This window comes from Lissotriton helveticus (genome assembly GCF_964261635.1).
Source record: "Lissotriton helveticus chromosome 1_1 unlocalized genomic scaffold, aLisHel1.1 SUPER_1_unloc_3, whole genome shotgun sequence".
In the NCBI taxonomy this organism is placed as follows: Eukaryota; Metazoa; Chordata; class Amphibia; order Caudata; family Salamandridae; genus Lissotriton; species Lissotriton helveticus.
The window spans coordinates 2,277,348-2,303,027 of NW_027611670.1; the positions used below are offsets into that span (position 1 = coordinate 2,277,348).

At 49.7% G+C, this 25,680-nt stretch overlaps 2 protein-coding genes across 2 annotated transcripts in view; one reads left to right on the plus strand and one right to left on the minus strand.

The window, feature by feature from the left end:
• Nucleotides 1-25,680, plus strand: part of LOC144805858 (uncharacterized) — a 2,350,900-nt gene that overhangs the window by 386,634 nt on the left and 1,938,586 nt on the right. The gene's annotated exons all lie outside the window — the stretch shown is intronic.
• LOC144805847 (uncharacterized) overlaps nt 1-25,680 on the minus strand; it is a 108,933-nt gene that overhangs the window by 18,907 nt on the left and 64,346 nt on the right. Inside the window, exon 5 of the mRNA XM_078672325.1 lies at nt 20,996-21,097. Coding sequence (XP_078528451.1) covers nt 20,996-21,097 — 102 coding nt within the window. The remainder of the gene's footprint in view (nt 1-20,995; nt 21,098-25,680) is intronic.

A 25,680-nucleotide genomic window follows, 5' to 3' on the forward strand; every position in this document is an offset into this window, starting at 1 on the left:
CTACTGTTAGAGGCCCCTGCTGATTAATTCATCACTCACATTATGCCGTCCCCGGCAAGGGAGAGTACCCCACTGAAGCCGGGAGGAATTAAAAATAGGACTCTAGAGAATTATTTCTCCCGGGCAGTGGGGGAGGGGGACAAAGAGTGCAACCTGTCTCGGTTAAGGGCGGAATGGAGACGCTCAATAGATAACTTGAAAAACACCCCCCTGGGAGATCAACCCACCATGCCAAGGGAGGAGTTGTCTCTAATAGATGATGTCCCACTCCTGTTGAGAGATTGTACAAACACCCCACCAGTTGCAGTCATGAGTATAGTCCCAGCTACCAGTCCAAGCCCTACTAGGGTGACCATTGACTTAGTCTCCCAACCCCCTCCAGCCCCTAAGGCCAGGAAAGCTAAACCCAAGCCAGCCACCACACAAGGAGTATTCGGGCCCCCCCCTAATAAACGTAGGAGGAAATCGAAGGGAGTACAGGGAAGGAGTAAACCCAAGATTTCTTATTCGGATTTTGGGAAATCTTCAAAACCCCCCGTATTAGCAGCGAAACCACTGGCTGAATCACACCCCAAACCTATTGCTCAGGTAGAATTAGCTCCCGCTCCGACAAAAGACACAGGAACTAGTATCGCCAATGTTCCCCTCTCGGTTGTCCCGCTTGGAAACTTGGAGTTCCTGTTAAGGTCTCTATTGCTTCCGATTAGCGAGAGCATAAAAAAGATTGAGATCAGACTGACCATTTTGGAGGCCACACTAGGCAGTCTGAAAACCCCGGCTGGTCATCAGGGAAGGCAACAAGAACACGCTCCCATTACAATAGCCCCTCAACAGTCTGCAAATAGTGCAGCAAACTCAGTCCCTCCACAAGCCGCTAATGCAGCGGTCTCGCAACAATTGCAAAGGCCTAAACCTGCACCAACTAAGTCTCTTAACCCCAACATGCCCATTCCTCCCTCAGGCCCCGCCCTACAGGCACAGCCAGTAGATAGAACCACACCATCTCCTCTAATGAACCTTCCCTCAAGACCACGAAGACCTAACCTACCCCCAGAGACTAATGATTTCACCGTAGTCATGGTGGGTGTCCCCCCACTCGAGAAAGGTGAAATTGAGGATTTTTGTGCCCTGAAAAGTAGGGTAATTAAGTGGCTGAACATAAATAGACCCCTCTCGACACACTTCAATAACGAAATCATAATGGTAAGAAGGGTGCCATGGGTAGGGAGAACACACAAATCCATTATAGGGGACTGTATATTGGTAAGTTTTAGGGACCCAGGTACGGTGGCTTACATATGCCAAGGGAAGAATAGATCCAGGGTTCCCCAGCTCCAATGACAGCTTCTGCGGGCAATCAGTGGAGTCGATGGCCGACGGGTTGAGGATAAAAATGCAGATTATGGGATCGCGCCGCAGAGCTTATCTAATCCATGTCCACCATTTTGGCCTCCATGGCCACGCCCCACAGGAAGACACTGAATTACATTATTGCATTTAATAATGCTAACTTCAGTTAGGACACAGCTAGAAATCTAATTTAAAGGCCCTTTAGTAGTTATTTCAAATCTGATTTAATGGTAGAATCAATTTTTAACAATTATACGGAAAGGCTACTTTTAGAAAGCTATATTTTAACCACCTTAAGCCTCCGAAGGCCTATGTGCCTGAGTTCTAGCTTTCACCTGGCAGTTGAATAGCCTCTGTGATGAAGTGTGAAATTTTCTCCCTGAGCAGGACAAAGGCCTTCGGTGTGGGTTGGTGTTTCTGTTCCTTTGGCAGAATGACTATCTGAGGTTTGTCCAGGAACTAAGTTCACTTCCAAGAGTCTTACCCTTCTACAGACAAAAGTCAGCTGACACCTTGGCATGGCACTTCTGTGTAAGCATGGGCTGAAAATTCGTTCCACTTGCAGAATTTGCGGATTTTCTGCAAATCTCGCGAAATTTGCAGTAAAATCTGCGAATCAGCGGGGACGAATTTTCAGCCAAGCACTTACAGGGTTACAGCAGCAGGTGCAAAAGTTGAAGCTACTTTTTTGTAACCTTTTACAAAAGGGTTACAAAGAAATTAACTTCAACTTGGGGACCTGCTGCTGTAAGCCTGTAAGTGCTTCCTGGCGCCTCGTTGCCTACTTGCAACTATTCTCTGACCCTTGAAGCAGGGTCAGAGAATAGTTACAAGTAGGCAATGAGGTGCCTGTCACGAAAATTAAACCTCAACAGGAAGCACTGACATATATAAAAATAAGCATTTGCAATGCAATAGGTCTCCCATTAGGAAAGTTTGAGCTATTGGTCTTGTAAATGACAATTTTTTGTGTTTATGTGTTGGTTTTGAAAATAGTTAAATTAATATCTTTGTCATTTACAATGCCAATAGTTATAACTTCGCAAATGTGACACCTATAGCATTTGCAATGCAACATGTTTTGTATTTACGTAACTTAGCTGTATTGATATTACAAATTACAATGGCTTTTAATTTTTTTAAATAATTAAAACTTAAATAAAAGTGATTTTAATTTATAATGGCAATAGCTTAAACATTTGTAAATAACTTTTGTGAAGATTATGTTCAGTGTATTTTATTGTGATGAAAATCCAAGAGCAGAAGTGAAATATTAACATATTTTTGTGACATTTGTAATAAAGTTTGAAACATTGAGAGAACATATTTGAACCAGTTGTTGAATGGTTGTGCAGATTGAGGCTGGGGTGGCGCTGTGGTGGTGCTGATTGGTGCTGTGGTGGTGCTGAGTGATGCTGTGGTGGTGCTGAGTGATGCTGTGGTGGCGCTGAGTGGTGCTGTGGTGGTGCTGAGTGGTGCTGAGTGATGCTGTGGAGGTGCTGAGTGATGCTGTGGTGGTGCTGAGTGACGCTGTGGTGGTGCTGAGTGGTGCTGTGGTGATGCTGTGGTGGTGCTGATTGGTGCTGTGGTGGTGCTGAGTGGTGCTGTGGTGGTGCTGAGTGATAATGTGGTAGTGCTGAGTGATAATGTGGTGGTGCTGAGTGATGCTGGGGTAGCGCTGAGTGATGATGTGGTGATGCAGAGGGCAGAAAGGCACAACAAGCAGTCTAACAAAGGTCAGAAGGGCAGAAAAACAAGGGAAAAACGAGTCTAACAGAGAGCAGAAGGGCACAAATAACCAGTCTAACAGAGGACAGAAGGGCAGAAAAACAAGGGAAAAACGAGTCTAACAGCGGGCAGAAGGGCACAAAAAACGAGTCTAACGGGGCAGAAAGGCACAAAAACGAGTCTAACCGAGGGCAGAAGGGCAGAAAAACGAGTCTAACAGGGGGCAGAAGGGCAGAAAAACAAGGGAATAACGAGTCTAACAGAGGGGAGAAGGGCAGAAAAACAAGGGAAAAACGAGTCTAATAGAGGACAGAAGGGCACAAAAAATGAGTCTAACAGGGGATACCTGTGGAGTGCGAGAACTGACCTTGCCTTATCGAGGACTGTGGATTGTTGCCCAAGGAGCCGCCAAGGAACTGCCTAGCGCCTCGCCGGACCCGCTTCGCGGGTCCCGCAGCGCTTGAAGGATACCCCCGGACTGCTGTGGAGTGCCTGTGACATCGCCGAGGGGAGCGCGGGGCAGGCAAGTGTCTCAGCGGGGCTGCGAGCTTTCTGGCAGGGACTCCAGCGTCCAGGAGTCCCTGCGCGCCCAACTAGCAACACCTGGGCTGCTCTCCCCGCTGGACACGCCCCCGCCAACGGAGGAAAAGCGGGTTCGGCCCATTGCTCACTGGGATACCTGTGGAGTGCGAGAACTGACCTTGCCTTATCGAGGACTGTGGATTGTTGCCCAAGGAGCCGCCAAGGAACTGCCTAGCGCCTCGTCGGACCCGCTTCGCGGGTCCCGCAGCGCTTGAAGGATACCCCCGGACTGCTGTGGAGTGCCTGTGACATCGCCGAGGGGAGTGCGGGGCAGGCAAGTGTCTCAGCGGGGCTGCGAGCTTTCTGGCAGGGACTCCAGCGTCCAGGAGTCCCTGCGCGCCCAACTAGCAGCACCTGGGCTGCTCTCCCCGCTGGACACGCCCCCCGCCAACGGAGGAAAAGCGGGCTCGGCCCATTGCTCACTGGGATACCTGTGGAGTGCGAGAACCGACCTTGCCTTATCGAGGACTGTGGATTGTTGCCCAAGGAGCCGCCAAGGAACTGCCTAGCGCCTCGCCGGACCCGCTTCGCGGGTCCCGCAGCGCTTAAAGGATACCCCCGGACTGCTGTGGAGTGCCTGTGACATCGCCGAGGGGAGCGCGGGGCAGGCAAGTGTCTCAGCGGGGCTGCGAGCTTTCTGGCAGGGACTCCAGAGTCCAGGAGTCCCTGCGCGCCCAACTAGCAACACCTGGGCTGCTCTCCCCGCTGGACACGCCCCCGCCTATCAGCTGTTGGATTCCACAGGCCCGGACACTGCAGGAACGAGGTATGCCCAAATCCACTACCCTGACTCAAAGGCCCCACATGAGATAGACAAACATGAGAGGACACCCGAGCCCAGGGCAGGGGACAGGAAATCAAAATGAAAGGGACGTCAGAAAATGCTTTACCCCTGATTTGGACTGGACAATGAGACTCGAACACCCCTCCTCGCCTCTGTACTTGTGTAATATACAGGATTAGCTTCGGGAGGTCTTCGGCAGCAGGAAGATGAATATTCCACTGCTGTCCGTGCATCCAGTTCCAATATCGGGAAAGAAAAGTAAGGGAATTGCACTCGAGGAAGATACTGCCAAAACGGGGCTTCTAAGGGGAAAAAGCCATAATACTCGGCATAAAAAACCCCTGCGATTGTCCTTCCGAGTGTTATTTAGTCTGTTAGGGCAGGAAGGGGGAGAGCGCAAACAAACGTTTCCCTCTTCCGGGATCTGCAGCTCCTCTATCGTCCCAGCGCGACCGAAAGCGCCCAAGCGGCACACAACGAGGCGGACAGCCTCACACAACGCGGAAGTAGAGGACGCTGCTTGGAATCCACGCAGCTAAGACGCCAGCCGGCGTTCTTCGGATTGTTTAATGACTGTCCTTCCGAAGAGCTGATCTTCGAGGAAACTGGAGCCCCAGCAATTCTCAACCAATAAATTAAACACAGCAGCTCTAAACCCCCTAGACGAAGGAACAGTAGGAAGGTAAAGGGAGGGGAGGGAAAAAAGGGATTCGAACTACACCTAACTGCACTAGCTACAAGGGAAAAAACGGAATGACCAGGGAAAGGAAAGGGCAAGACCAGGACAAAACTAAGATTACAGGGGGAATCCAAATGTAAAGGAACACGAGCCCGTGAACCAATCTCTCTCACACGTAGAAACCACAACCCAGCACCTGGAACCCAAACTAAAAGATACCAAGCACTGAAAGACAGAAGGGGCGGTTCTTTTATCCCCCCAAGGCCAATCATGTGATGGTGAAGTATGGCCACAGAGGACAGACTATCCCTTAATCCTAACAGTATCTCCCCCCAAAGGTCCTCCCCACCGGACGGGGTTTAGAGGGATGCTGTCTATGGAACAAACGGACCAACCGTGGCGCATGCACACTACCTGCTGGTTCCCATGTCCTCTCTTCAGGTATATACCCCTTCCAATCCACAAGGTAGAAAAGGCGTCCTCTCCTCCGCCTAGAATCCATAATAGCCTGAACCTCAAACTCCTCTTCCCCATCGATTAACAAGGGAGGGGGTGGTGGCAGAACCTGTGTAGTTGGTACATAGGGCTTCAAGAGTGACGTATGAAACACCGGATGGACTTGGTATTCGTCAGGCAAAACAAGCTTCATCGCCACAGGATTAATCACCTGCGTGATAGCAAATGGTCCCACAAACCGAGGCTGCAATTTACGTGACCCCTGCAACCTAAGGTTGCGCGAAGATAGCCACACCTTATCACCCACCTGATAGGATGGAGCGGGGACTCTATGTTTATCTGCCTGAGCCTTCATGGTGACTTTAGTTGCCTGTAACTGTTCACGAGCTCTGTCCCATATTCCTCCCAAGGACCTACAAATATCGTCTATGGCTGGCACATGCCCAGTAGGCTGGATGGCTAAAGCCCGAGGATGATAACCCATTGAACAAAAGAAGGGAGTCATACCCACTGCGGAGTGCAGACTATTATTGTAGGCAAACTCCGCAATGGGAAGAGCCACCATCCAATCACAAGATAATGACGCAACAAGACACCTCAAATATTGCTCCATGGTCTGGTTCGTCCGTTCAGTCTGACCATCTGACTGTGGGTGGTACGCTGATGACAATCGCACATCTATCTTTAGCACAGAACACAGTTCCGTCCAGAAGTGAGACACAAATTGTGCTCCCCTGTCAGAAACAATCGCAGATGGTAACCCATGGATCCTGACTATGGACGACATAAACACCAACGCCATCTCCCTGGCAGTAGGAACCTTAAGCAACGGGATGAAGTGTGCCATCTTTGTGAACAGATCTACTACCACCAATATGGCGGTATGTCCCAACACAGGAGGTAAATCCGTCACAAAATCCATACTAATGGTATGCCAAGGAGTAGGAGGGACCTCTAAGGGCTGTAACAGGCCCGATGGCATGCTATGGGTAGGTTTGCTAGTGGCACAAATGGGACAAGCAGCCACATAACACTGTATATCCTTAAGCAATGAATCCCACCAAAACCACCGCAAACACATCTCCCTGGTCTTTTGTATTCCTGGATGTGCTACCAGCGAGGAGGAATGACACCACTCTAAGACCATCTTTCTCAAGGCAGGAGGGACAAACAAACGGTCCCCATGGTACAACAGCCCATCCTGCATCAAAACCTAGGGCAAAGTCATCCAAGGGGCTAAATCTATTTGTCGTATTTGCCCCTTGAGAAACGAGGGAAAGTCCGCTGTATGTGCCACCCCTACAATCTTTTCTTCACAGATCATAGGTCTATCTTCTTTCACACGTCCCTCCTCCTTCCCTTCCACATGTATCCTAGAAAGGGCGTCAGATTTTATCTGCTGAGCGGCGGGGCGATAAGTAATGACAAAGTCATACTCGTTAAAAAACAAGACCCACCGCATCTGGCGAGGTGTTAACGCCCGAGCAGACCGAAAGAATTCAAGATTCTTATGATCGGTATATATCGTGACCGTGTGTCGAGCACCCCATAAATAATGACGCCACTCCTCAAATGACAATTTCACCGCCAACAGTTCCCTCTCAGCCACTGTGTAATTACGCTACGCAGGCAACAGGGTCTTAGAGAAAAAGGCAATGGGATGCATCTGGCCAGTTTCAGCATCCCTTTGGGACAACACCCCTCCCACTGCACACAACGAAGCATCCGTTTCCACATAAAATGGTAAGGCGGTATCGGGATGCACCAAAACAGGAGCAGATGTAAAGGATCGCAACAGAAGTTGAAAGGCATCCTGGACTTCAGTGGACCAGACAAAAGGAACCCCCTTTCTTAGTAATCGGGTCAAGGGGGACACCACATCAGAGAAGTGGGAGATGAAACGTCGATAGAAATTGGCGAACCCCAGAAGGGCCTGGATCTGCTTAACGGTAGATGGTATGGGCCAGGTAATGATAGCCTCTATCTTTATAGGGTCCATTCGAATGCCCTCAGCAGTGATGACAAACCCCAGGAATTCTACCTTCTGTGTGTCGAACTGGCATTTCTCCAATTTGGCATACAGATGATGGTCCTGTAACTTCTGTAACACCTGGGATACATGTTCATGGTGTTCTGCCACTGTCTCTGAGAAAATCAATATGTCGTCCAAATAGACGATAACACTTCTGTCCAGATACTCCCGGAGAACCTCGTTAATAAAGTATTGGAAGGCCGCTGGCGCATTGCATAAGCCAAACGGCATCACACAATACTCGAATAGGCCAAATTTGGTCTTAAACGCCGTCTTCCATTCATCCCCGGGTCGGACTCGAATGAGATGGTAAGCACCCCGCAAATCCAGTTTGGTAAAGATGGTTGCTTTGCGGAGCTGGTCCAACAACACAGGGATGAGAGGAAGAGGGTACCTATTCTTCACAGTGGCCTTATTAAGAGACCTGTAGTCCACACACGCCCTCAACGTCCCTTCCTTCTTCGGAATGAAAAAGATCGCCAAGGACACAGGTGAACAAGAGGGACGAATGAATCCCATCCCCAACATCTCCTCTAGGTACTCTTTCAGATGTAATTCCTCGGGTTCACAGAGCGCGTATATGCGACAAGAAGGCAAAGGGACGCCAGGTATCAAATCGATTTTACAATCAAACGATCTGTGAGGAGGGAGGCCCTGTGCCTTAACCTTATCAAAAACACCCCGAAAGGCGGAATACTGAGTGGGAACCGATAGCACCTCCACCCCAGCACAAGACAAGGGATGATCCTGTTCGATAGCCTCCCTGTAGCAATGTGCAAGGCAATGCTTGGAATCCAGAGTCACCAAACGCTGCACCCAGTCAATCTTGGGGTTATGTTCCTGAAGCCAGGGAACTCCTAACACTAACCCAAAAGAGGGGGCGTCAATAAGGTCAAAGACCGCTGACTCTGAGTGCCCGTTTTCACACAACAATGTCACTGGTTCTGTCTGGCGTGTAATGGACCCGAGGTTAGTTCAGTCCCATCGATGGCTCTCACAGGTTCTGGTTGTCTCTTGTATTGACATGGGATTTCTAGCTTTTCCGCCAATGAGATGTCAATGAAATTCCCAGTCGCCCCGGAGTCCAACAAAACAGACACTGGTACACGCCTACTCCCTGACATCAAGAGTTGTGCCGGAATAATGAAATGTCTTGGCACCTGATCGATCACACCCAGCACCTGATAGGTCCCCCCTACTCCACTGTTCATAGCTTGACTACGATCCACCTGTACACATGCCACCTTTTTATGGAAGGCTTGTCCGGAGGGTTTAACAGGACACTCTCGGGCAAAGTGCCCCCCTTGTCCGCAATACAAGCATAAGTTCAATTCCCTCCTCCTTCTTTTCTCTTCCATTGTTAATGGGCCTCTCACCCCTCCTATCTCCATGGGTTCTGGAGCCGGCTTATTATCCCCAGTAGATCTTATTTCCGGTTTTGTATAACTCCTCCAGGGTCCCTGAACCCGACTACGATCACCCCGCCTCTCAGTCAACCTGTGGTTTAACTTCACCACCAGATCTATAAAGGCAGCACAGTCGTCTGGAGGATAAACCACCTGAGATACCACATCTTTTAGTTCGTCGCATAAACCCTGGTAAAACAAGGAGGTTCTCTTGTCGGTGGGCCAATGTGTCTCTGACACTAACCTATTAAATGTTGACACATAGGTTAGCAAATCCTGTTTGCCCTGTCTCAACTTGAGGAGCTCCGCATCACTCGCCTGCATAAAAGCATGCTTAGCAAATAGGCCCCTCATTAATTCTTTAAAGGCCAGATAATCATGCAATACCGGAGCATCGCTTTCCACAAGAGGGATAGCCCACTGTGCAGCAGTGCCAGCCAGATACGATATTGTAAACGCCACCTTAGCCGTGTCATCCGGAAAAGCGGTCGGCCTGCACATAAAGTGCAGTTGACATTGTGTCATAAAGGTCCCGTATTTGTTACTGTCTCCCATGAATCTCTCAGGGGCAGCCAATGGAACAGGAACAGGTGTAGTAACAGTAACTGCTACAGGGACGCCCCCCTCTGCTCTCTGACCCATCCCGCCTCCATACTGAAGGGTGACTGGTTGGATGATGGGAGCCTGTGTCCTATCTCTCTGCTGTTCCCTGGCCTTCACAGCCCCCAGTTCTTGTTTAAGTCCTAGGTTTTCCTGTTGTAAGTCCTGTACCTGAGCTTGGAGGGCCGCCACCGCCCCCACTATGTCCTGCATTGTAGGCGTTCGCTCTGCTCCCCCCATGGCCCCACCCTCTTCATCCATACCTCGTCCGGGCAGTGTAGTTTAACGTGGGCTTGGTATTCTGTTGGATTCCACAGGCCCGGACACTGCAGGAAGGAGGTATGCCCAAATCCACTACCCTGACTCAAAGGCCCCACATGAGATAGACAAACATGAGAGGACACCCGAGCCCAGGGCAGGGGACAGGAAATCAAAATGAAAGGGACGTCAGAAAATGCTTCACCCCTGATTTGGACTGGACAATGTGACTCGAACACCCCTCCTCGCCTCTGTACTTGTGTAATATACAGGATTAGCTTTGGGAGGTCTTCGGCAGCAGGAAGATGAATATTCCACTGCTGTCCGTGCATCCAGTTCCAATATCGGGAAAGAAAAGTAAGGGAATTGCACTCGAGGAAGATACTGCCAAAACGGGGCTTCTAAGGGGAAAAAGCCATAATACTCGGCATAAAAAACCCCTGCGATTGTCCTTCCGAGTGTTATTTAGTCTGTTAGGGCAGGAAGGGGGAGAGCGCAAACAAACGTTTCCCTCTTCCGGGATCTGCAGCTCCTCTATCGTCCCAGCGCGACCGAAAGCGCCCAAGCGGCACACAACGAGGCGGACAGCCTCACACAACGCGGAAGTAGAGGACGCTGCTTGGAATCCACGCAGCTAAGACGCCAGCCGGCGTTCTTCGGATTGTTTAATGACTGTCCTTCCGAAGAGCTGATCTTCGAGGAAACTGGAGCCCCAGCAATTCTCAACCAATAAATTAAACACAGCAGCTCTAAACCCCCTAGACGAAGGAACAGTAGGAAGGTAAAGGGAGGGGAGGGAAAAAAGGGATTCGAACTACACCTAACTGCACTAGCTACAAGGGAAAAAACGGAATGACCAGGGAAAGGAAAGGGCAAGACCAGGACAAAACTAAGATTACAGGGGGAATCCAAATGTAAAGGAACACGAGCCCGTGAACCAATCTCTCTCACAAGTAGAAACCACAACCCAGCACCTGGAACCCAAACTAAAAGATACCAAGCACTGAAAGACAGAAGGGGCGGTTCTTTTATCCCCCCAAGGCCAATCATGTGATGGTGAAGTATGGCCACAGAGGACAGACTAGCCCTTAATCCTAACATCAGCCTACCACTGAATAGCATAGTGTATATAAGTTAACAGGGTAACCGCTATGCGGGAGAAGCCCGGGACAAGGGCGGGACCGTCTAAGGCCGTCGTAGGCCGGAATAGGCCGGGCTGGGCCTACTCTCTTGGTCTGCTCAACCAAACTCTGGTTATATCTACTGTTAGAGGCCCCTGCTGATTAATTCATCACTCACATTATGCCGTCCCCGGCAAGGGAGAGTACCCCACTGAAGCCGGGAGGAATTAAAAATAGGACTCTAGAGAATTATTTCTCCCGGGCAGTGGGGGATGGGGACAAAGAGTGCAACCTGTCTCGGTTAAGGGCGGAACGGAGACGCTCAATAGATAACTTGAAAAACACCCCCCTGGGAGATCAACCCACCACGCCAAGGGAGGAGTTGTCTCTAATAGAGGATGTCCCACTCCTGTTGAGAGATTGTACAAACACCCCACCAGTTGCAGTCATGAGTATAGTCCCAGCTACCAGTCCAAGCCCTACTAGGGTGACCATTGACTTAGTCTCCCAACCCCCTCCAGCCCCTAAGGCCAGGAAAGCTAAACCCAAGCCAGCCACCACACGAGTATTCGGGCCCCCCCCTAATAAACGTAGGAGGAAATCGAAGGGAGTACAGGGAAGGAGTAAACCCAAGATTTCTTATTCGGATTTTGGGAAATCTTCAAAACCCCCCGTATTAGCAGCAAAACCACTGGCTGAATCACACCCCAAACCTATTGCTCAGGTAGAATTAGCTCCCGCTCCGACAAAAGACACAGGAACTAGTATCGCCAATGTTCCCCTCTCGGTTGTCCCGCTTGGAAACTTGGAGTTCCTGTTAAGGTCTCTATTGCTTCCGATTAGCGAGAGCATAAAAAAGATTGAGATCAGACTGACCATTTTGGAGGCCACACTAGGCAGTCTGAAAACCCCGGCTGGTCATCAGGGAAGGCAACAAGAACACGCTCCCATTACAATAGCCCCTCAACAGTCTGCAAATAGTGCAGCAAACTCAGTCCCTCCACAAGCCGCTAATGCAGCGGTCTCGCAACAATTGCAAAGGCCTAAACCTGCACCAACTAAGTCTCTTAACCCCAACATGCCCATTCCTCCCTCAGGCCCCGCCCTACAGGCACAGCCAGTAGATAGAACCACACCATCTCCTCTAATGAACCTTCCCTCAAGACCACGAAGACCTAACCTACCCCCAGAGACTAATGATTTCACCGTAGTCATGGTGGGTGTCCCCCCACTCGAGAAAGGTGAAATTGAGGATTTTTGTGCCCTGAAAAGTAGGGTAATTAAGTGGCTGAACATAAATAGACCCCTCCCGACACACTTCAATAACGAAACCATAATGGTAAGAAGGGTGCCATGGGTAGGGAGAACACACAAATCCATTATAGGGGACTGCATATTGGTAAGTTTTAGGGACCCAGGTACGGTGGCTTACATATGCCAAGGGAAGAATAGATCCAGGGAATCCACCATCCAAACCCTTCGTGTGTCTTTCTTTTTTCCCATTACTCCAGTCCCATTGCAGCCGCCCCAAATTAATGATAACTGGGAGAGGGTTGGCAGGAGGGGGAGACGCCAGACCTTTAACCCTGGGCCATTACTTGGCCGCCCTGAACCACCCTTTCACACCTATAACCGGTTTAATTGCCTGAATGGCCTTGAGGGGGTGGATTGACAAACAGATAATGTCCCCCAGGGCTGCATGGAAAAGGGTGCCTTGGCAGAGGTGTTGGAGGACCAAAGCCATCAGGCTCAGCAAACCTTACCGAGTAGTGTGGGGAATCCCTTGGTAGTTGAGCCCGAGGCTATAACCATAGAATACACAGGAGGGGGACATGGGCAGGCAGCGCAAGGGTCCACACAGCAGATACCAACAAGGCCCCCGGGGTGTTTAGAACAGAGGGGAGAGGGAGTGAGATTCATTTCCTGGAATGTAGCAGGCATAGCGGGCAAATTTAATAACAAGGAATGGGTTGATTTTGTCAAAAAATTTCATGTCATATGTCTACAGGAGACATGGGCCACGGTGAATAACTATCACCTACAAGGGTATAAGTGCTTTTTTGTTCCCGCCAGAAAATCCAGATCTGGAAGAGCAATGGGCGGTTTGTCCATCTATGTAGATTTGGACCTTCCAGGCACCTGGTCTTTCCCAGACTGGAACTCACACGGGATTCAGGTAGTTCGGTTTCTTGGAAAGGGGTTAAGATTTTCGGTCTTTAACATCTATAACACCGAGACAGTAAATAACCACATCCCGTTACTAGCTGAACTAGACCATAGACTGGGACAGGAAACAACATTCCAAAACAAGGGGCCATCTCACGGGCTGCTTCTAGTGAGAGACCTTAATTGCCACCTCTGCCCGGCACTGGTTAAAGTAAACACAGACTGGTCACAATGCCCATTGGAGAAGGGGCCGCATTTCTCTCATACGCCTACTGGGTCGGCTCTTAGGTTGCTTCGGCTTAAGTACGACCTAGAGCATACCATTAATATGATAGACCCACAGTCGGATGGCACACTACCACCAACTTTCAAAGGCAGGGGCTGCTCATCCATTATAGATTATATCCTGGCTTCAAGATCCCTGATAAACAAAATAATTAGTGTTGGGATAGATTGGAGCAGTTTTAGCGACCACAATCCTCTTGTTTTGATGCTTTCGTATAGGGGGGGTGTTGGAACCAGAGCCCAACGCACAACTGAGGAGAGGGTCACAGACCAAGGCAGGAGACTTAAATGGTCCAAAATAGATGGGGTAAAGTTTTATAAAACCTTGGGTGACAAGGGCCTTCTGGCCATTAACAACTGCTTAGACCTAGAAGTCCAGGGACCAAGGGTACTGGAGGCATTTGACCAGATCGCCAACCTGATCGATGGCCTACTTAGGACCAGTGCGCCAACACGCAATCTGGTAAATCCCCGGTGGTTCGACAAAGATTGTTCTAAGGCACTGAGGGAGTTGAAATGCTCCCTTAAGCATAAACCAAGGGACCCCCAAAAAATTAGGGGGTGCAGAGAAAAATACAAAAATGAGACCAAAAGGAGGAAACTAGCTCTGCAGGCAGAAGCGTGGGCAGATCTAAGAGAGGCAGGGGAAAGAAAGGATCTAGCGGGTTTTTGGAGAATCATTAATAAACCGACCTTTCAAGAAAATGACTCTCCTGAGATAGGGGCTAACATCCTCCCCGGAGCAGTGGGTCACACACTTTAGGGGTTTATATAACCATGAGCCCGGTATTCATGTAGAGCCTCTGGTAACCTCAGGTCAGGTCTCCCCGGTAGTATTCACTCTTAAGGAGATTACTGCAGGGATGGAGGGTCTGACCAAAAATAAAGCCCCGGGCCCGGATGGAATTCCCCCTGACCTGTTTCTTAGCAATATAGATGTATGGGCCCCTCTGATGACCAGGGTCATAAATACTGCTGCCACCTGTGGCCTGCCACCATCCTGGTCGAAGGCGATCATTGTGCCAATTTTCAAAAAGGGTAATAGGGACGACCCCAAATGCTATCGGCCTATTTCCCTGATTGACGTATCGGCTAAACTTTTGGGTAGGGCAATCCTTAACAGACTGTCCGAGTGGACCGAAGAGAATAACACCTTCTCGGACACTCAATATGGGTTTAGGACAGGGAGGTCCGCCAGTGACCAATGCCTGAACCTTTACATGCTGACTGCCAAGTACACACTGGCCAGTGACGAACCCATTTATATGGGATTCATGGACCTGGCAGCAGCTTTCCATCACGTCAATAGAGAAAAGCTGTGGGATATGATGTCAAGCATGGGGCTTGAGAGTGGTCTAATTACAATATTAAGGGAATTGCACAGTGACACCACGGCCAAGGTTCGATTTAATAGGGAGGGAGGACTGTCTGACTCTTTCCCATGTAAGAGCGGAGTCAGACAAGGTTGCATTCTTGCCCCTTTTTTGTTCTCCCTTTATATTAATAACCTGGAGCAATTTCTTTTGGGTTTAAAGGCAGATACACCAAGGGTTGGGCCGCGGCATATTCCCGTCTTGCTTTATGCAGACGACGCGGTCTTGCTAGCACACACACCCCGAAGTTTACAAATCCTGATAGACGGGTTTGTCAGGTTCATGAGTACCCTGGATTTATCAGTCAATTTGGGTAAATCGTATGTGCTTCTGGCCGGCAAAAAACCTTCCTCTAAATTCACTTATACAATAGGCACTCATATTTTAGAGGAAGTTAAAATGTTCTCTTACCTTGGAGTAACCTTTGACGGTGCTCTGCAGTTTAACTCCCTGGTGGCGGAACGATGTAGCAAAATGATTGCCTCTAATGGGGCAATAGCTGGTTATGGCAGGAGGGTGGGTAGAAGGAGTCCAGAACAGGTGATGAATCTGTATGGGTCCGTATCATGCTCCAAAGTAATTTATGGGGCAGAAGTATGGGGCTTTGTGAACACCAGTAAAATTCAACAAGAAGAAAACAAATATTTGAAATCTATCCTGAGGGCACCACCTAGTACCGCTAGAATCATAGCTCATAGGGAGCTGGGGAGGCCGTACCTGGATGACCTGTTAAAACTCAGGCCAATTGTGGCCTGGCTAAAAATATGGGTTAATCCAGATGCGCATCTAAGCAGAGAAATCTTACTGGACTGCTTAGATAGGACTCATTGGATGCGCATCCCCTGGCTGAAATATGTAAGAAATACCCTTGAAGATCTAGGCTTTGGAAACCTCTTCACGAACCCCACAACTATTTCAGCCCAGCACAAGAAACAAGTAGGGGAAATTTTCCTAGAGCGGAAAACCCAATATAGAGCTGAGGCTGAAGGAGCAAAAAAGACTGTGAGGGCTCATAACCTAGTGAAGAGTGTGGAGGGTATGGAGCCCTATTTGTTTCTTATGCATAATGTACAGGATAGATTTCTTATGTGCCGTTTTAGACTGAACCTACTTCCTTTTTTGTTGGCCTCCCCAGCAGGTTTTACCACGTCACTTGAGCAGAAGGGACCCTGCGGCTGCGACAACAGGTCTCCGCAGGATTCCCTTCATTTTGTTTTGCTTTGTCCCTACTTCTCTATGCCCAGGCGGAGATTTCTTGCAAACATCCTTAAAAAAGCTCAACTGGTACACGCAAGGGATGCATTAGCCTTTCTGCAAAAAGCCTCTGACCCGCTAACCTTGTGCTGTGTTATGAATTTTATTAAGGTTGCGGTCAGATTAAGGACAACGAGGGGAGAGGAATGAAAGACTTTTGATTTTCTATTTTTAAATTTAATGGCTTAGTACATCGTCATTTATATTTGTACTTGTTCAAGGATCTTGTTTAAATGTTTAATGACTTTTTATCTATGTATATATACATGTGCTTTTATGGTGTTTTTTAATCACCGAATAAAGATTCTTGAATTGAATTGAATTGAGTCTAACAGGGGGCAGAATGAATCCTGCCCTGCGTGTTTGTCCACGAAGATGCCACCTTTTTGTGCAATACCTCTACTCAACTGGAGTACTTTCTACTGTCTAATCAGTAAGTGCTCCCTCGTTGGCTAAATGTATAGGGGCATATTTACAATAACTGATGCATCCACAGGGATGCGCCAGTTATTGTGCGCCGCAGCTCCGCCACCCATGGTGCGCCGCATTTACAATGCGGCGCACCATGTGGCAAAAACAGCACAGATGCGTCACGTATCTGTGCCGTAAAAGCAGCACATTGCGGGAGCTGCGTCACAAGCGCGACGCAGCTCCAGCAATGCTCTGGGGGGCCCTATCCCCCCAATGCTGCATCAAGCCTTGCGCCTGCTTCAAGCAGGCGCAGGGTTTTGACACAGCATTGGCCTTAAAGTGACTGAGTTTTGTGTAGATTTCACTCAGCCACTTTTAGGAGGTGTTCCTGCGCAGGAATGCCCTCCCTTGCGCCAGAACGCCTCCTGATGGCTCAGGGCTTTACAACGTGACGCATCTCTCAGAATCGTCACATTGTTAATACCCAGCACCATGGCGCATCTTTTGTGCTGCCGCTGGGTCACAAAAGGTCTCGGTAGAGGGTGGCAGTGGTGAACCAGAGGGTGACAGTGATGAACCAGAGGATGGCAGTGATGAACCTGAGGGTGGCAGTGATGAACCTGTGGGTGGCAGTGATGAACCAGAGGGTGGCAGGGGTGAACCAGAGGGTGGCAGGGGTGAACCAGAGGGTGGCAGGGGTGAACCAGAGGGTGGCAGTGATGAACCAGATGGTGGCAGGGGTGAACCAGAGGGTGGCAGTGGTGAACCAGAGGGTGGCAGTGGTGAACCAGAGGGTGGCATGGGTGAACCAGAGGGTGGCAGTGGTGAACCAGAGAGTGGCAGTGGTGAACCAGAGGGTGGCAGTGCTGAATCAGAGGGTGACAGTGGTTAACCAGAGGTTGGCAGTGGTGAAACAGAGGTGCTGTGATGAACCAGAGGGTGGCAGTCGTGAACCAGAGGTCGGCAGTGGTGACCCAGAGGGTGACAGTGGTTAACCAGAGGGTGGCAGTGGTGAACCAGAGGTGCTGTGATGAACCAGAGGGTGGCAGTTGTGAACCAGAGGTTGGCAGTGGTGACCCAGAGGGTGACAGTGCTGAACCAGAGGGTGACAGTGCTGAACCAGAGGGTGGCAGGGGTGAACCAGAGGGCGCTGTGATGAACCGGAGGGTGGCAGTGGTGAACCAGAGGGTGGCAGGAGTGAACCAGAGGGTAGCAAAGGTGAACCAGAGGGTATCAGTGGTGAACCAGAGGGTAGCAGTGGTGAACCAGAGGGTGGCAGAGCTGAACCAGAGGGTGACAGTGGTTAACCAGAGGGTGGCAGTGGTGAACCAGAGGTGCTGTGATGAACCAGAGGGTGGCAGTCGTGAACCAGAGGGTGGCAGTGGTGAACCAGAGGGTGACAGTGCTGAACCAGAGGGTGGCAGGGGTGAACCAGAGAGTGGCAGTGCTGAACCAGAGGGTGGCAGTGGTGAACCAGAGGGTGGCTTTGGTGAACTAGAGGGTGGCAGTGATGAACCAGAGGGTGGCAGTGGTGAACCAGAGCGTGCTGTGCCCATACACGACCGCATGGATAACTTCGCCATGCAAGCGGCCCGCGACACGCAAAAAGCCCCGCGAACAAGCAAAAAACCCTGCGAACACGCAAAAAACCCCACGAACACGCAAAAAAACAAAAATCCGCAAATTCGCACAAATTCGCGTATTTTGCGGATTGCCAATTTGATTTCGCGCAAATTCACGGAACGGGAATTCGCAAATTTCGCCCATACTTACTTCTGTGTTCCCTTAGTCAGGCAGCCTCCAATTCCAAAGGGATAAGAGCTACCCCCAGACCTGGGTTAGAGGGACCACAGAGAAAGGATTGTTCATTTTCCTGCCCACACCTCTGGGGAGGGCACACAGCCTCTGCATAGGGGAAGAAAGGTTTTGTCCCCTTGCATTTAGGCAGAGAGAGGCACTGTGAGATTGCTTGCTGTGGGGCAGCAATCACACCCCCACCAACAGGCTGGTGCCGGGTATAAATGCCTATTTTCAGAAAACTACTGGACATATGGAAGATCAGAACCAGAAGAGGACTAAACTTGCAGTCTGGGACCTGAGAAGAGCCTAGAAGACTGAACCTGCTGTCCCTCTTGAACCCAGGACAAAGAAGCTGACCTCCTGTTCAACCTACAGGGACATGAAAAGCTACAAGAGGCCTTTACTGCAACTGCCCAGCTGACCAGTTCCAACTGGACCTGCCCTGGTCCGTGCGGTTAGATGATTCTCCTGAAGTGAGTCTTGAACCCCAAGGTCTGTCCTGGGACCCTTGGTTTTATTAAAGTGTACCTAACATATCCTGAAAACTTGAACCCAGAAACCTTTTGGATCTAAAGACATCTCCAGTGCTGGGACCAACCTGTCAAGCTGTTCCGATGAAAGTGCATTCCAGCTGGCCTTAGGATGCATGTTGTTCCCCCTTGGAAAACCTCTGCAGCAGCAAATCCAGTTCAGTAGAGTCTGTTGGGGATGGTATCTGGCCTTTTGGAACACTTTTCGGCTAGAGCCTGCAGCCTCGTCTCGCTGGAAGAATCCAAGCTCCAAAAAAGTGACTAAGTCAGAACGTAGAAATCTTCCCAGGGCAAAGGCGCCAATAGTATCCGGCAGGCAAGGGAGCTTCACTGGGTGCAGAATTCAAATTTCTCTGGGTCTCAGATTTACTGCCAAAAGGCAACAGCTTCACCAGAACCTTGTCCAGCAGCTATCCATTGCTGTGAAGCTCTCTGTAGGTACAGCCTGCAGTCTTGTCCCACTGAGCATTTTTGACTTCCAGTTCAGAGATTAAGTCGGAAGGTAAATATTCCAACCGGGAAAACCTTGTTTCTGTACCCGACCCACGCTTCCTCCAGAAATGGTTGAGCCAGGACACATTTTGATAACATTCACCTGTAATTCCTTCGCTAGAACAAAAATAACTTGTTGGGTGAAATTCAATCAATGGTGTCAAATTCGAAAGGTCTTTCAATGAAGATCCTCTAGTTCCTCTGCGTCCATCTATACTTAAGCATTCTTGACTTTGTCTAAGAAAGACTGAACTATTCCAGCAATGCAGGAGTAAGTTGATTGTAAGGACGAAGACGAAATATAATATTCGCCAACCAGGAATACAACTGAGTGTAACTCAAACTGCGCACAGAAAAATGGCCTTGTAGCCTGAAGGCTATTCTTACATAAAAGAGTTCTTAAACATCGAAAAATGTCAGTGATCAATTCGGAACTTAAATGACTTAGAGTCCATAATAAGAGGTCTTCTTTTAATGCACGCCATTTTCATGTGTAAGCAATCTGTTTCAAAGGCAGAGTAATTCCGTCAGACTATGACAAAACATGAGATGGATAAAAGACAAAATGTTCTTGATCCAGTACAGCAGAACCTAAATGGCATCTATAAAACTGCCACTTACCCTGGATTTAATTTTTGCCAATGACAAGAAAAATAAGTGACTCGTACCAGGACAAATACAAATTGGGGTTTCCTACATTAAGTCTCTACTTTAGTATTTTAGTGCAATTGACAGAAATAGAAGTGAGAATCTGTATCGAAGCTGAAGTTGTTCCATATGTTACGTTCAATTTGTTGATACAATATCCGCATTTTATCTATTTCATACGTTAGCCTCATTGCTAATGTTTCTCATATCTCTCCCCACTATTGCTTGACCTAGGACATTTTGTAGACATCTGGTATTATGTATTGAGTCCCTGGTGATGGCCATCAGCTCTGTAGCAGGTGGAGGGACAGTTTCCTTACGAAGTTTATGAATGGGACACACTCCAGGGCATACTAATCTTGCCCTATTACCAATATGAGTGGATAGATTGAATCTCTTTTTATTGCCTTCTGTTTGACTTGGAGCATCCATGCAGACGAGTTCACTCACCTGCACCGCTGGGTATGCGCTCTCTTCTCTCGGAGTCTAGGTGATGGATAGACACTCACCTGCACCGCTGGGTATGCGCTCTCTTCTCTCGGAGTCTAGGTGACGGATAGACACTCACCTGCACCGCTGGGTATGCGCTCTCTTCTCTCGGAGTCTAGGTGATGGATAGACACTCACCTGCACCGCTGGGTATGCGCTCTCTTCTCTCGGAGTCTAGGTGACGGATAGACACTCACCTGCACCGCTGGGTATGCGCTCTCTTCTCTCGGAGTCTAGGTGATGGATAGACACTCACCTGCACCGCTGGGTATGCGCTCTCTTCTCTCGGAGTCTAGGTGACGGATAGACACTCACCTGCACCGCTGGGTATGCGCTCTCTTCTCTCGGAGTCTAGGTGACGGATAGACACTCACCTGCACCGCTGGGTATGCGCTCTCTTCTCTCGGAGTCTAGGTGATGGATAGACACTCACCTGCACCGCTGGGTATGCGCTCTCTTCTCTCGGAGTCTAGGTGACGGATAGACACTCACCTGCACCGCCGGGTATGCGCTCTCTTCTCTCGGAGTCTAGGTGATGGATAGACACTCACCTGCACCGCTGGGTATGCGCTCTCTTCTCTCGGAGTCTAGGTGATGGATAGAGTACGAGTCATCCTCCGTTTTAATTTTCGGTGAACCAATTGATGCAATATCTGAAAACCCAGCAATAAAAAAGGAAGTACAGCACAAATGAATGGTTGGGAGAAACAGGTTCTTTGTTCTTCAAGTTGTTAAACATAATTATTAACAAGGAATAATAATCAGTGTTGGAAGATCCAATAACGGGAAATATTGATCTTCCACCCCAACAATTATTTATTTTATACTGGACGTATTTTTTGTTGAGCTGTGCAAGCACATATTTTTCAATCATTTTGGTGAGGACCGGGAAGTTAGTGATAGGTCTGGAATTGTTCGGTCGGCATCTGGCTTTTTGAGAAGGGGGGTGACTTGGCAGAGTTTGAGGGCAGCCGGCATGGAGCCGCACAATAGGGAGGAGTTCATGATTTTGGTCCACACAGGAGAGATGGTGTGTCTGAGATTGTTTGCAAGTGCCGCAGGGGTGGGGTCAGAGATGTGTGATGCCGGCTTCATGCTGAGGTTGATGGACTGTGAGGATGTTGGTTCAATAGGTAGCTCTAGCTGGGCAGTGGAGGAGTGCCATGTGTCAATCAATTAATCCAATCAGGGGTTTTTAAAGCATGACTACTCACCCGTGAGGGCCTCAACGCACTGGTGGGGTGTGGGTGGGGGGGGCTGGTCCTCCTGGGTGTGGAGGATCATTGAAAGAGCCAGGTCTTGGCAGCAAGGAAGAAGAAGGAACTTCCTCCAGTTCTGGTCTTGTCGATCCTGGGGACGGAGGCTAGGGCGCAATAGGCAGATGGGAGATGTCTGGCGGGTACGAGGAATGCTAGGCGGTGGTCAAGGTATGCTAGTCCTATGTTGTGGAGAGCTTTGTAGGCAAGTGTGAGGAGCTTGAAGATGATTCTCTTGTTGACTGGGAGCCAGCGGAGTTGTCGGAGGTGTTATGTGATGAGGCAGCAGGAGATGTCAAGAACCAGTCTGGCGGCTGCGATATGAACATTGTGTAGTTTCTTGAATTGTTTCTGGTGGATGCTGGCGTAAAGTGTGTTTCCGTAGTCAAATTTGCTGGTGATGAGTGCGTGCCAGAGTGTATAGAAGCAGGGTGAGGAAACTGAGTCGATTTGGCGGTTCATTGAGAGCAATGAGTTCAGTATGATGCCAAGGTTGAGTGCGTGGTCCGTAGGGATGGGTGGAGGTCCCAGATCAACTGGCCACCAGGAGTCATCCCAGTCTGTCGTGGTGGGACCCAGGTTGAGCACTTCAGTCTTGTCCGAGTTGAGCTTGAGGCAGCTGTCTTTCATCCAGGTGGCGAGACTCTTCGTTCTGCTCTGGAAGTTTGTTCTGGCGGTTGTGGGTTCGTTGGTGAGGATCAGCTGAGTGTCATCCGGGTAGGAGACGATGTTGAGTCTGTGGCTTCAGATGATGTCTGTGAGGAGGACCATGTAGACGTTGAAGAGGGTGGGGCTCACGGAGAAACCCTGCGGCACTCTGCAGCTGATCTCTGTAGGTTCTGAAAGGAATGGGGTTAGTCTGACTCGCTGTGTCCGGCCGGTGAGGAAGGAGAGGATCCAGTCCAGTGTCTTATCGCGTATGCTGGCGTTTTGGAGTCTCATGATTATGGTGCAGTGGGACACTGTGTTGTAAGCGGCCAAGAGGTCCAGTAAGATGAGAGCTGCGCTCTCGTCTCTGTCGAGGAGGGTGCGGATGTCATTGGTGGCAGCGAGGAGTGCGGTCTCCATGCTGTGGTTGCTTCAGATGCCGGATTGGGAGGAGTCCAGGACGTGGGATGTGTAGGGGAAGAATGATTCTGATAATCAAACTGTATCGTTCTGTTGTCTGGCAATAGAGGGGGCTGACGGGGGTGGAGTTAGTTTTAAGGCCTCTGTGTGCAGGACTGTAGAAGATGTCAGTTATTAGTGTCTATTTAATTAATTTGTGCTTGACATTTTTCGCAGCAGTTTTACAGAGGTTTCATGAGAACCTAATACGGTATGAGTTGGGGCCATACCTTTCCATGGTGGAGTTGCGGTGTAACATTGGTGTACAGTCCTATTGCACAGACGGCTATTTAGGGCCCTTCTCAGGGGAGGGGATCTGCCAAAATGATTGCCTGTTGCAGCAGAGGGTCGTTCCATGGATTAGGTGGAATGCCTGTTGTCTTTACTGGGGAAGGGGGGGCAGGGTCAGAGACGCGTGGAGTGGGGAAGTCGTTCAGGATGTGTTGGGGGGTTACCTGTGCAGTAACTGGTGCCTAGATTGCCCAGTAGTACCTGTGTGCTCAATTTCTCGTGTTCAATAATGGTCCGAAGTGTCAATGGCTAGTGGCTGAGGTAGGGTTTGTATCATATCATATCCTATCATATCATATCAACAGGATTTGTAGAGTATGGCTTATCATCCGGGCAGTATCCAGGCGCTAAGTATGAGCTCTTTAATCAAACAGCCAGGTCTTGAGTGCTCTCCTTAAGTCGGCACAGGTGGTGGAGGTCCAGAGGTGGAGGGGCAGGTTGTTTCAGGACTAGCTGCGCGGTAGGAAAAGGATCGACCTCCTCCATGTATCCGATGGATGTGTGGGACATGTCCGAGGACAAGGTGGCCTGAGCTGAGGTGGCTGGTGGGCTGGTTGGCTGGTGAAAAGTCATGCAGTGGATGATGTAGGCCGGTCATGGGTTGTGGAGGGCCTTGTAAGCGTGAGTTAGTAGTTTGAAGTGGCATCTCTTCTTGATTGGGAGCCAGTGATGGTTTCTGAGGGGGGGGGGTGGGAGTGATGCTTGATCGTCTTGGGAGATCAAGGATGAGTTTGCCCGTGCGTTTTGGATTGTCTGGAGTCGTTTCAGGAGCCGGGTGGTAATTCCGATGTAGAATTAATTTCCGTAGTCCAGTCGGCTGGTGATGAGGACCTGTGCTGCTGTTCTCCTGGTGCCGGGCGGGGTCCACCTGAAGATCTTCCAGAGCATTCAGAGGAAGTGGAGGTTTGTGGAGGTTACTGCGCTGACCCGGCGCATCATGGAGAACCCGTTGTCTATGACGATGCCCAGATTCCTGGTGTGGGTGGTGGGGGGAGGGGGTTTGTGCAGGTCCGAGAGCGGGGCCCACCATAAGTCGTATCACAGGGGAGGACTTCTTCCAAGGATGAGCACTTCCATCTTGTCTTTGTTCAATTTCAGGCAGTTATTTTTCATCCAGGCGGCGATGTTGGTCATAGCGTTCCAGAAGTTGGCTCTGGTGGCACAGGTGTCTTCAGTGGCAGATAGGATGAGTTGGGGGTCGTCTGTGTATGAGATGACTTTGAATCTGTGGCTGCGGACGATGTTGGCTGGCGGAGTCATGTAGAAGTTGAAGAAGGTGGGGCTGGGTGAGGAGTCCTGGGGGACGCCGCAGATGGCGTCCTTGGCTTTGGAGGTGAAGGATGGTAGACAAATTATTTGTGAGCGTCCTGTGAAAAAATGAGGTGATTAGCTTGAGAACGTTGCCACTGATGCTGATGTGGTGAAGTCCGTTGATTGGGATGTGATGGGACACGGTGTCAGAGGCCACAGAGAGGTCGAGGAGGATAAGGACAGCGGATTCTCCAGTCGAAAAAGGTTCTGATGTCGTCTGTTGAGGCTATACAGCCATTTCTGTGCTGTGGGTGGTTAAGAAGCTGGATTGGGAGGTGTCTAGTAGGTTGTTTCTCTCCAGGTTGTCTGTGAGCTGGTGGTTAATAGCTTTTTCAAGGACCTTCACAGGGAATGGGAGGAGTGAGATGAGGGGGGTAAAACTTGAGGTCGTTGGGGTCTGCGGTGGGTTTCTTTAGGAGGGGTCTCACTTCTGTGAGTTTCTATGTATTTGAGAAGGTGGCGGTGTTGATGGCCGCTTTGAGGATGTAAGTGAGCGGAGGGCAGATGTCCTTCCATCCTAGGTTGAAGGTGTGGTGTGGGCAGGGGTCTATCGGAGTGCCCGAGTGTAAGGAAGTCATGATGGTCGCGGTGGTCTCAGTGTTGAGGGGGGTCCAGTCGGTGAGGTGGTTGTGCGGGGTGTCAGCAGGAGTCGTGTGGAATGATCTTCATTGATTGAGCGTTGAAATTGCTGTAGATGTCTGCTATCTAGTTGTGGAAGTGGTTCAAGAGGGCGTTGCAGAGGTCCCGTGTGGGGATTGTGTTTTTGATGGCTGCTGGGGCAGGGAGCTCTCTATATGATGTTAAATAGTTCCTTTGAGTGGCTGCTGCTGGTTTCGATGCGAGTGGCCAGGGTATCTTTTTTGGCTTCTTTGAGGGAGCAGTGATATCTTCTGAGGGCGAAGTTTAGTGCGGTGTGGTGTGTGTGGTCTCTGCTGGAGCGCTCTCGTTGCTCCATTCATTTGCATTCTCAGATGGCGTGTTTGTTGGACCTCTTGGTGTTGGGTGGTTTGATGGGGGAGATGCTGTCTGCGCTTGTTTGTAGGCCAGTTTGCCGGGAGGCCTAAGCAGTTCTAGCGCATGGATATACTGAATAAATTAATAACATAGGTACGACGTCAGGGTAAACCTGTACAGCATACATTGGACAGGCAGGGACACTACTGCTGATTTGAGGTATAGTAGGGAAAGATCACAACGTGGACAAAAGACAACATCAACATGAAATCACAGTGTATGCAGAAAGACAATATTGGTGGGCAGAGTCAGCTGGT